The sequence below is a fragment of the Oncorhynchus nerka genome, linkage group LG25, assembly GCF_034236695.1.
Source record: "Oncorhynchus nerka isolate Pitt River linkage group LG25, Oner_Uvic_2.0, whole genome shotgun sequence".
Lineage (NCBI taxonomy): Eukaryota > Metazoa > Chordata > Actinopteri > Salmoniformes > Salmonidae > Oncorhynchus > Oncorhynchus nerka.
Genome location: NC_088420.1, coordinates 58,416,656 through 58,429,560, shown reverse-complemented (window position 1 = coordinate 58,429,560; position 12,905 = coordinate 58,416,656). Strand labels below are relative to the sequence as shown.

At 40.6% G+C, this 12,905-nt stretch overlaps 1 protein-coding gene across 3 annotated transcripts in view; it reads left to right on the top strand.

The window, feature by feature from the left end:
* cd82b (CD82 molecule b) overlaps positions 1–12,905 on the top strand; it is a 62,197-nt gene that overhangs the window by 8,046 nt on the left and 41,246 nt on the right. For 2 of the 3 annotated variants that reach the window (XM_029635032.2, XM_029635030.2), the window contains exons 2-3: positions 7,897–7,975; positions 10,008–10,080. The exons of the other annotated variant lie outside the window; for it this stretch is intronic. In XM_029635032.2, coding sequence (XP_029490892.1) covers positions 7,913–7,975; positions 10,008–10,080 — 136 coding nt within the window. In that variant the 5' untranslated portion in view covers positions 7,897–7,912. The remainder of the gene's footprint in view (positions 1–7,896; positions 7,976–10,007; positions 10,081–12,905) is intronic. 3 annotated transcript variants of the gene reach the window in all.

Here is a 12,905-nt window from a genome sequence, read left to right as displayed (position 1 = left end):
GTGTGCGTAATGAATGCAACCTGGCACCCTCGAGCGCCAGAGAGGGAGAGCGGGAGCAGGCGTGACAAATAATTAGGTCTATGTAATAACCACTAATGGTGTGTGTGTGTGTGTGTGTGTGTGTGTGTGTGTACTGTATCTGGTCTCAGTGTGAGACTCAAACTGACACTACATCCTGCTCATATTAAGAGCTACGACACAGTAGTGCCTTGCAGCAATTGCTCTGCCATGTGAACAGAGGGAAGGGATCGTGCAGGCAAACAGGCAGGGTGGACTGAGAGGAGCAAAGCATATGTGCGTGTGTGTTAAAACCCATGAGAAGCCTTGATGATCCAATGTAAACTTGGCCTTATTCACGGTATGCCAACGGATGTATATAAACGCTGAAAGTGCCATGCAGATGTGCAAGATCAGGAACAGGCCGCATATCTGGCATTGGTCAGCGCTTAAAGCTGGGCACTGTGCCCAGTTTGACTAGGCTACTGATATTCCATGGGGTTACTCGGCATGCAAAATCACTTGTAGATCAATGACTATCAACACAATTACATGCTTAGTTTGACATTGAAGGAGAGGACGCATCAGTCGTCACTTTAGGTATTTTCAGAAAGTAGAAAGAAAGTAATATGAACAAAACATTTTAGTGAATTGGCAATGCCTAACAGTTTTAGTTGATTTTCTGACCAATGCATTCTACATTTGGATCGGTTTGCGGTCTGCAGACTGATGCATTCTGAACTTAAACATTTGAATCTGCGACCAGTATGGGTGAATCCCTACACACTGTAAAAAGAGGTTGTTGTTGCTGTTATCTAGAAGTGGAGATGACAGTAGAATTGCTATATAGGCTCTAACACAGGACTTGGGGATATTAAGGACTGGGGGTGAAACACCACTGCAGGGATAGGCAGTATACCCTCGTTTACTATATACCAGTATTGCTGCATGGACCAGTTTGGGTTTTTATTTTACTTTCTGCAATGATATTTCAATGTTTGCTTTGTTAAATGTGATATGCCACTCCAACGCTGTTTTTATATTTCACCTCATATGCTAGATGAGTTGTCTCTCTTCCTCTACTCCTGCTTGACACTTTCCCATGCACTTCCCACACCCAGCCCTTTCCCCTGTCACTGTTACTGTAATTGAATTATGCCAATGTGCTTTCATGAATTGAAAACCCTTAATCTATTTTATGAGAATTTGTAAGATTCTTGTTTATATAAAATAGACGGAGACCAGTCTTTTTAATAATAGGTAACAGAATTTATTCTCGGAGCGCGCTGCCACTTCACCACGAGCAACAGTTTATATACAAATCATGACGTCATTTCATTGTTTTAACAGAATCCCCTCCTCTCGACCGGGACAAAGGTGAAAAGTTCATTCTAACTTACTAACACCCTCCCAGGTAACTTTTGACCCCTCAACATTATCGATCACCACTGAGCTGACAGTTCTAATTAACAGAAAACTTAGGAATGCACTCACTGTCTTATCTAAAAACCCCAGAGCTCAGTTCCGTAGGTTCAACCATAGGTTAACGACCTTATCTGTTTACACAGTCCACAACCCATTAGTTTCTTCCTAGTTGGAATGGTATTCATTAACTTTAATTACTCCTTGTCTGTGTCACACAATCCCATCGTATGAACTTATATTGTTAATCAGATATAATAAAACAGAATATAAGTTTACTTAGTTACAGTTCCATTTAAAATGATTTGTTCAGTCATTTAATCATAACTTTCCCAACAGTCACTCAAGGAGAGCAAGTTGTTGCTCGACCTCGGAGTCAGGGGCACTTACCGACAAGTTGCAGTTTACTCTGTCTGCATGGTTAGATGCAACAGGACAATGATGCTGCTTTCCACTTTGCTTCTCATTATACATCTGCAAGTGTTCTATTATTACGCTATTTGTTTGTGTATCTTACTGTCTATAAACAGATAGTTTGTATTTTCTTAGCAAGTTATGGCTAAAATAAATAGTGTTAGCTGGCTAGCTAAATGTACTCAGAGTCAGCGCAAATATAGCTAGGCTCATAACAGTGCTGATGTAGGCTTAGATCAGCATTTTGTTTCCGCAACTACATCTTCTAAATCAGAGAGGAATAGGCTAGCATTAATATGTTAGCTAGCTAGCTACATGAAGTAAGAGAAAACTAAAATATAACATCTAATTAGGATCAGCTGGGAAACACTGACCAACATTTTGGTTCCTAACCTGTCACAATAATTCCTCCCAGGCTTTTTCATTTGTTGTCATTTGTTGTCATGCTTTCCTCCTGGCTACCCCAACCCCGGCCAACAGCTATGCAGCTACTTGCCCGAGCCTCCCCAGCGTCTCGTTCACCCAAATTCAGATAGAAGATGTTCTGAAAGAGCTGCATAACCTGGACCCGTACAAATCAGCTGGACTAGACAATCTGGACCCTCTCTTTCTAAAATTATCCACTACCATTGTTGCAACCCCTATTACTAGTCTGTTCAACCTCTCTTTCGTATCGTCCGAGATTCCTAAAGATTGGAAAGCTGCCGCGGTGATCCCCCTCTTCAAAGGGGATGACACTCTAGACCCAAAAGGTTACTGACCTATATCCATCCTGCCCTGCCTTTGTAAAGTCTTTGAAAGCCAAGTTAATAAACAGATCACTGAGTATTTAGAATCCCACCGTACCTTCTCAGTACTGTGCTGCCGTCATCATTGACCTGGCCAAGGCTTTCGACTCTGTCAATCACAGGATTCTTATCGGCAGACTCAACAGCCTTGGTTTCTCGAATGACTGCCTCGCCTGGTTCACCAACTACTTCTCAGATAAGAATTCAGTGTGTCAAATCCTGTTGTCCGGAACTCTGGCAGTCTCTATGGGGGTACCATAGGGTTCAATTCTCGGGCCGACTATTTTATCTGTATATATCAACAATGTCGCTCTTGCTGTGGGTGATTCCCTGATCCACCTCTACGCAGACAACACCATTCTGTATACATCTGGCCCTTCTTTGGACACTGTGTTAACTAACCTCCAAATGAGCTTCAATGGCATACAACACTCCTTCCGTGGCCTCCAACTGCTCTTAAACGCTAGTAAAACCAAATGCATGCTTTTCAACCGTTCGCTGCCCGCATCCACCCGCCCGACTAGCATCACTACTCTGTACGGTTCTGACCTAGTACATGTGGACAACTACAAATACCTAGGTGTCTGGCTAGACTGTAAACTCTCCTTCCAGACTCATATTAACTTCTTACGGCTGAGATCCTGTGAAAGTGCAGGGTGCCAAATTCAAACAGAAATTTCATAATTAAAATTCCTCAAACATACACGTATTTCACACCATTTTAAAGATAAAATTGTTGTTAATCGCACCACTGTGATCGATTTCAAAAAGCACACCATCTGATTATGTTAGGTCAGTACCTAGTCAAAGAAAAAAATAGCCATTTTTCCAGCCAAAGAGAGGAGTCACAAAAAGCGGAAATGGAGATTAATTTAATCACTAACCTTTGATGATCTTCATCAGATGACACTCATAAGACTTCATGTTACACAATACATGTATGTTTTGTTCGATAAAGTTCATATTTATATCCAAAAATCTCAGTTTAGATTGGCGTTTTGCTTCCAAAACATCCTGTGATTTTGAAGAGAGCCACGTCAATTTACAGAAATACTCATAATAAACATTGATAAAAGAATCAAGTGTTATGCATGGAACTTTGGATAAACTTCTCCTTAACTAGGGCTCAGCAGAATACTGCCCCCTTTGGATGAATTGCGTGCCCATAGTAAACTGAAAAAAAATCTGTCTAAAATTGCTAATACATGCATATAATAATAATTATTGGATAGAAAACACTCTAAAGCTTCTAAAACCGTTTGAATTATGTCTGTAAGTATAGCAGAACTCACAGGGCAGGCAATCTCCCAAACTATTTTTGGGAGCCTGAAACTTGGGGCAACTATGACGTCATCGCCCCCACCCTTCCCAACCAGCTATGGATCTGGAGACACTTTCTATGTCGTCTACTAGATGTCCTCATTCAGTACAGCTTTTAATTGTGCAAATCCCGCGAGTTTTGACCCTTTGGGAGGCGAAAGAGTGGGTGTCCCAAGAAAATACCTGGTGACTAGAGCACGCTTTTAGAACAGACCTTCCTTTGTTCCAGAATGCCTGAGAAGAAGCATGATTGTCCGATAGATTTGAGAATTGTTTTGTACGTTTAGAACATCCTAAAGCTTGATTCTGCACTTAGTTTGACCAGTTTAGTCGACATATAATATGTAATTTTGAAGTTTTGATGCGCAACTGTTCGGGACCAGAAGTAATTTTGCATGCATTTCAGCTGGAACTCATAGCATATGCTACTATAAAGGCACACGAACTAAAACCAAACGTTATATTAGGTAAGTATGACTCCTTCCACTACATTCTGATCGAAGACCATCAAAGGTAAGGGAATATTTATGTTGTAATTTTGTATTTCTGTTGACTCCAACATAGTGGAGAAATATTGCTTACGTCTGAGCGCCGTCTCAGATTATTACATAGTGAACTAATTCTGTAACGTTAAAAATAAATGTGGCACAGCGGTTGCATTAACCTGTTGACGGTACAGGTTCCCCAAGGTGTACCACCCCCCCGCTCAACTGAAACAGTGGTGCACAGAATGCAAAAATATTCTTAGAAATATTTAACCTCCACACATTAACAAGTCCAATAGCTCAAATGAAAGATAAACACCTTGTTCATCTAGCCAGCGTGTCAGATTTCTAAAATGTTTTACGGCGAAAACATAGCACATATTTATGTCAAACCACCACCAAAGACACAGACGATATCCAGCCATTTTGTCGAACAAAAGATGCAATCACAAACGCAGGATTAACCTCTTAAGACTCTAGGGGCAGTATTTCATTTTTGGATAAAAAGACGTGCCCGTTTTAAGCGCAATATTTTGTCACGAAAAGATGCTCGAATATGCTTGGAATTGATAGTTTTGGAAAGAAGACAGTCTTACGTTTCCAGAAATGCAAAGATTTTCACTGTGAGTCCCTTAGAACAAATTCTTCGGGCAAAACCAAGATGTATGACCGACCAGGAAATGCACAGGATTTCTGAGGCTACGTTTTCCATGATCGCCTTATATGGCTGTGAATGCGACAGGAATGAACGGACTCTTTCTCTTGTTTCCCCAAGGTCTCTGCAGCATTGTGACGTATTTGTATGCATATCATTGGAAGATTGACCATAAGAGACTACAATTGCCAAGTGTCCCGCTTGGTGTCTGCGTGGCAATTGGTGCGCAAAAGTCAGGTCCCGGTATTTTTCCATTCAAATCTCAGAACAAACCAGGCTACAAGGACGGTGCTTTCAATGGAGAGAAATATGACAAACCACCTTCAGGATTGATTCAAACAACGTTTTCCATGTTTCAGTCGATATTATGGAGTTAATTCGGAAAAAAGTTCGACATGTAGGTGACTGAATTTTCGGTTAGTTTCGGTAGCCAAATGCATAGTAACAAAAGGGAACGATGTGTCCTACACAAGAATCTTTCAGGAAAAACTGGACATCTGCTATGTAACTGAGAGTCTCCTCATTGAAACATCTGAAGTTCTTCAAAGGTAAATTATTTTATTTGATTCCTTGGCTGGTTTTTGTGAATATGTTGCGTGCTAAATGCTAACGCTAAGCTAGCTATCACCACTCTTACACAAATTAGTGATTTTCTCTGGTTCTAAAGCATATTTTGAAAATCTGAGACGACAGGATTGTTAAGAAAAGGATAAGCTTGAGAACAGGCATATTTATTTCATTTCATTTGCGATTTTTAGAAATCGCTAACGTTGCGTTATGGTAATGAGCTTGAGGCTGTAGTTACGCTACCGCATACGGGTTTGGGCGGACTATGAGGTTAAAAGAAAAATTATTCACTAACCTTTTGAAAATCTTCATCAGATGACAGTAAAAGGACATGTTACACAGTACATTTTATGTTTTTGTCAATAATATCCAATTTATATCCATAAATCTCCGTTTACATTGACGCCATGTTCAGAAAATGCTCAAAAATGTCCTGAGAAATTATAGATAGCACCGCCAGATAACAGAAATAAACATCATAAACTTTGACTAAATACACATGTTCTACATATAGTTAGAAAGATACACTGCTTCTTAATGCAACCGCTGTGTCAGATTTCAAAAAAGCTTTACCGAAAAAGCACACCGTGCCATAATCTGAGTACAACACTCAGAGACCAAAACAAGCAATGAAGATATCCGCCATGTTGTAGAGTCAACAGAAGTCAGAAATAGTATTATAAATATTCACTTACCTTTGATGATCTTCATCAGAATGCACTCCCAGGAATGCCAGTTCCACAATAAATGTTTGTTTTGTTCGATAAAGTCCATAATTTATGTCCAAATACCTCCTTGTTGTTCGCGCGTTTAGTTCAAAAATCCAAATTCACGACACGCAAGCCAGACAAAAAGTTTAAAAAATTCCTCTACAGTTCGTAGAAACATGTCAAACGATGTATAGAATCAATCTTTAGGATGTTTTTATCATAAATCTTCAATCATGTTTCAACTGGAGAATTCCTTTGTCTTTAGAAATGCAATGGAACGCAGCTACCTCTCACGGATGCGCGCCTGACCGAGCTCATGGCCTTATGGCAGACCCCTTACTCAATCAGCTCTTATTCTCTCCCCCTTCACAGTAGAAGCCTGAAACAAGGTTCTAAAGACTGTTGACATTTAGTGGAAGCCCTAGGAAGTGCAATATGACCCCAAAGACACTGTATATTGTATAGGCAAAGACTTGAAACCTACAACCCTCAGATTTCCCACTTACAGGTTGGATTTCTTCTGCCATATGATTTCTGTTATACTCACAGACATCATTCAAACAGTTTTAGAAACTTCAGAGTGTTTTCTATCCAAATCTACTAATAATATGCATATCTTAGCTTCTGGGCCTGAGTAGCAGGCAGTTTACTCTGGGCACCTTATTCATCCAAGCTACTCAATACTGCCCCTCATCCATAAGAAGTTATTAAACATCTCCAATCCAAAATCAAATCTAGAATCGGCTTTATATTTAGCAACAAAGCCGCCAAACTTACACTAGTAAAACTGACTATCCTACCGATCCTCGACTTCGGCTATGTCATCTACAAAATAGCTTCCAATACTCTACTCAGCAAACTGGATGCAGTCTATCACAGTGCCATCCATTTTGTTACCAAAGCCCCTTATACCACCCACCACTGCGACCTGTATGCTCTAGTCAGCTGGCCCTCGCTACATATTCGTCGCCAGACCCACTGGCTCCAGGTCATCTATAAGTCTATGCTAGGTAAAGCTCCGCCTTGTCTCAGCTCACTGGTCACGATAACAACACCCACCCGTAGCACGCGCTCCAGCAGGTATATCTCACTGGTCGTCCCCAAAGCCAACACCTCCTTTGGCCGCCTTTCCTTCCAGTTCTCTGCTGCCAGTGACTGGAATGAATTGCAAAAATCGCTGAACCTGGAGACTTATATTTCTCTCACTAACTTTAAACATCAGCTATCTGAGCAGCTAACCGATCGCTGCAACTGTACATAGTCCATCTGTAAATAGCCCACCCAATTTATTGCCTTACCTCCTCACGCCATTTGCACACACTGTATATAAACTTTTTTTCTATTGTGTTATTGACTGTACGCTTGTTTATTACATGTTTAACTCTGTGTTGTTGTTTGTGTCACACTGCTTTGCTTTATCTTGGCCAGGTCGCAGTTGTAAATGAGAACTTGTTCTCAACTAGCTTACCTGGTTAAATAAAACAAATAAAACAAATAAAAAGTAGCCTTCATCTAACCTAACTGTTTCTTTCTCTCAGTTGCAGAGTCGTAACCATGGGGAAGGGATGCATCACGGCAACTAAGTACTTCCTGTTCCTCTTCAACCTCCTCTTCTTTGTAAGTGACATCACCACCTTCAGCCCTAGCCTGCTATCTATGTCAATGGATATCTACGTCAACCCCAGCCACTGTAGCCTTCATTTGCATCAAATCCTTCTGACTTAAGAGAATATTACTCTGTGTATAATGACTAGTAGTTATTGAAGATCATTCATAGAAAATGTGTGTGTCCAGTGCCCACTGACCAGTTTCTGTTTGCTGTTCTTTCCATGTTGTTCCTGTTTTCATTATCATTTGAATATGTTAGGCTGTTTATTGAAATTTCCGAGAGATTAGCCGAGTACGTGTTACTTTCCAAAGTGATTAGTGTTGTAGTACTGTACTGTAGCAACACAGTCAGAACTGGTGGTTTTCATCTTCTAACCTTTATTTAGAAAGGTAGGAAATACCATTGAGGTCAAAAGACTTCACCTGGCAGAGACTTCACTCTTCAAACGCAACCTACAAGTGTGTTTGATCAAAACCCAGACATTCCATCCTGAAACTGACACAACAGCTCCTATATTAAACCTTCACTGAGGGTGTCCAACCTGACTCTTTACCTCCTTTCCAATTTACTCACTGTGTGTCTGTGTGTAGTAAATGTGACTCAGGCTTTTGATGTGAACACTCACCGCCCTTAATGGAAAGCATCTGTGGACAGAGGCTAGTAGTGGACTCCATAGTACTAGTTTATATGGACCTAATGAGGTTGAAACATATCCTCTAGTCTAAATGAAGAGTTCTCAATTAGGTTTCCATTTCCAAGCCAAGGGAAAGTGGTGAATTAGGAACCTCTCATCTTTTGGGTTGACCCCCCACTACCAGACATGGTCCCTATAAACTCCACACTGCACTTTAGGCTACATTTTTACATTTGAGTTATTTAGCAGACACTGATATCCAGAGAGACTTACAGGAGCAATTAGGGTGAAGTGCCTTGTTCAAGGGCACATTGACACATTTTTCATGTTGTCAGTTCAGAAATTCAAACCAGCGACCTTTCGGTTACTGGCCCAACGCGCTAACCGCTAGGCTACACTTTATTGACTCGTTACCAAATAATCGGCAGATAATCTGGCTGTCTAACACATCCGTTCGTTGCTGGAGGTGAGTGTCAGAAAAGGACGTGGTCTGGACCGGAAATGAAAATTAAACAAGAAACTCTGATCAGGTTCAGACCTTTTGGTTCTGGTCTAGACCTGGCTCCTCTATTGGCTAGTTCCCTTTCAGAACTTTTCAATCTGGCCCTTTATGTGTTAGGTTAGTCTGAATGGGAGGTCTCCGACGGATCTGTTACAGTAGAGAAGGTGTGGTGTAGACCAGTGGTTCCTAACCTTTTTTGAACCGTGGCACACCTTGATGGGATATAAAAATTCTGCGGCACCTAGCATTTTTTGATTAATTAATTTCATGGTAGTGACCTCCATCTCATCTAATTCATACTGACCCATCATACATGTTCTCTTAAGATGTATTTTATAGATAGGTTTTATTTAAACTATTTTTCCTTACTCATGATGATTCATTTGTGTGTACCCCTTTAAGAGAGTCCCACGAAACCATACTAGAAGTAATTTTCTTTTGCTCCGGTAAAATAGGTCTTTAGTTTTGAACGGTTTGAGCTAGAGAGAGGTGGTTTTCTGCATTGTAAAGGTGCAACCATGGACACAAAGCCATACTCTGTTTATTTCTATGTCAGAGCCTGTGGTACAGCTAAGCCTAGCCACTTGCTAATAGTTCTCCCAGGCAAAGTAAAATGATACAAACGATACCAATGTAACAACAGGCTGAGTGCACCAGACTTGAAAAATAAGAGAGAAAGAGAGGGAGCAGACATACTATAATTTCTTATTTTAGAGACACACCGCTTTTCAAGTTGTCTCGATTTGATATCTCACTGATCTGGTTTGCAATGAGCCCAACATTTTCAGTAAGAATCTACCTGCCTCTATTGTATTGTACTGGTCCAGGACAATTGTTGCTATCTGCCTCTATGGACCATGAAAATGAGTGCCACCTTGTAACTCAATTCCTTTTCCCTCTGTAGATCTTTGGAGCATTGATCATGGGCTTTGGACTGTGGGTTCTCCTGGATAACCAGAGCTTCATCGCAGTTCTGCGTAAGTAAGAACACAGGCACACACACACCCTTTGTGATCTTGCCTGATAGTTGTTGATACTGTCTATCTTTGCTCAAGTGTTCTATGCACAGGAGAAGCCAAAAGTAGAGATTGGAAATTGTGCTTGTCAGATCCCAAAGTGTTACTACTGTTACTACCTCAATCCATGTCCAATCCTAAACCCTTAGCCCAGTCTGTGCAGTTAAAGTGGCTCTCATCTTACTTGTCTCATTCCCACAACACCAACCCAAGGGAAGAGGGCCATAAGTTAAGAGCAGATGTAAGCACTAAAACAAAAATGTGACCCACAACTGATAGATAGCGTATGGTACTCTCAACCACTAGAAACAGCTATCTGGTTCGGCAGGCATGCATGCACACACACATGCATGCGCAAATGCAAACACATACAGGCGGAAGTGACAGATCACTAGCGATAGGTTGGTGATTAACATCTTAAGTAGTTTCATACTGTGTTAGAGGATGACAGCTTACTTCAACCCTACTAACTTTGCCGTTCACACACAGCATGTCACCTTATTTCCTATATTGTCTCCATATGTGCCCGACCACCTTAATTTGGTGTTATGTAGCAACATTTGAAACTGTGTTTTTTGCATTGGATAAAAGCAGAGACACAGGGCTACAAAATGGTTTATCTTACGCTGTATTTGAGGAACAATGGGAAAGTAATTCTGCTTTGAACGTTGATAAACGTGTAACCTCACTTTTGAGAAAATGGCCCTTGAATGATTTGGTACCTACTGGAAAGCTCTTCTTTGTCTACACCCATTGTTCACACCCTCTTAAGCCAGCCCCAACCATTTCTTTAAGGATTCACATGTGAGGTCATGTGCTACACAGTGAGTACTGTAGTAAAGATTAAGACTAAGAGGTAAAAGTAGTAGCCTACAATAAGGAAAAATTCCAGTTAAACAGATAAAAATATTTTATAAATATTAGATGACACTTGTCTAAATTGATGGCTCATGTAAAATAAATGCTATAATCCCACAGCCACATCTTGTTAAGTGGATGGGTCTCTACAGAAGGAGTAAACGGTAAAGCGAAATGGTTACTTGCATAGTAGCAATATCAAAAAGAGATAGTGTCAATATAAAGAAAAAAAGTGTCAATGCCAGTAGATTTTAAAAAAATAATATACATTATGTTCAAGAACAATATCAATAACGATATCAGTGATGTATGAGGTAGTTATATGCATACAATCAAGGGAAAAGTGGTTGAGCAGCAGGATACATTTTTTAAATTGTAGTAGCAACGTATGGCATGTGTGTTAGGAGAGAGTCATGTGAATAGAGGCACTGCAGATAGTGTTGATGACTGGGAACTCGCTCCAAGTCCAAACCACGCATGAACAAGGGAATCTATATTCGGAGAGCCTGTTTCTGTGCTGCCATTGACTTTGGTGCAGGGCATGTGATGTCCATAGCCTCTTTGTCACAAAACTCCCTGATCTTGTCAAAAATATATGTTTGTCTAGCTGTGTCCAGTCAAGGTGGTGCTTGTACAGGCTGACAATCAATGGGAGGAAGGATGTCAGCATTGCGCAGCAGCTAAAACCTGGTCACGACTGAGTCCGAATGCTCCTTGGAGACAACAATTCCAGGCTCCAGAGCATCGAAACTGTAAAACAGGAAATAACAAAAAAAATTGAGAGGACATTACAACCTTGCGTAACATCAATTAATCTCCCAAGTTTAGATAAGAAGAATAACCTCATACAATGCAGTGAAAATAATATTCACCTGAAGTGCTTGTACTGCTTGATCTGTGGCAGCGGCCTGCACTACGGACTCAGGTGTTGTTGCAAGCCTTAGCTTTCCACCAGGAAGTGAATGTCCAGACTATGGTGGAGTTTGTGCATGGTCCGCCAGGCACAATACCAGAGCACAAACTTTTTCTTGTTTTGACCACTGCAGACCGACTGCTCACTGTAAACAATTGCTTGCTTGAGCCAGCTCTCTTTTTGATGGGAGGCATTAGATCATTCTCCTTGTATGACTGGTGGAGGAGAGTCAGGTGTGTTCTACTGATGCTGAAAGTCAAATTCCACATACAAATATTTTAACATTATAATACAATAGATAGCCGTAATCACCATCAGACACAGCTGTCTAACTTGATGGGTCATGTAATCAATCCGATCTTTTGTTTAGATATGCTAGCTAAACAATGAACCATAATCCTAATCCATAGAGTACTAGCAATACAAATCGATTGTCATAGCTAGCTAAAGTTAACCAAATAAAGTTCAATGTTAGCTAGTTCCTGTCTAGCTAACATTAGGCTACAACTAGCAATGCAAATGGATTTCTAAGATAATATTACTCCACAGATCATACACATAATGTTAGCTAGCGAGCCAGCCACCTAGCGTCAGCTAGCTAGCTAACAGTAAACTTTAACTTGCAATAAAAACAACTTTCTGACAAAATTAGATACAGTTGAGGTCGGAAGTTTACAGACACCTTAGCCAAATACAGTTAAACTCAGTTTTTCACAATTCCTGACATTTAATCCTAGTAAATTCCCTGTCTTAGGTCAGTTAGAATCACCACTTTATTTAACCTCTTGCTTCTACTCGGGACGCTTGCGTCCCAACTAGAGCTCTGGAAATGCAAATGCGCTACGCTAAATGCTAATACTATTAGTTAAAACTCAAACGTTCATTAAAATACACATGCAGGGTATCGAATTAAAGCTACACTCGTTGTGAATCCAGGCAACAAGTCAGATTTTTTAAATGCTTTTCGGCGAAAGCATGAGAAGCTATTATCTGATAGCATGTAACAATACACTAC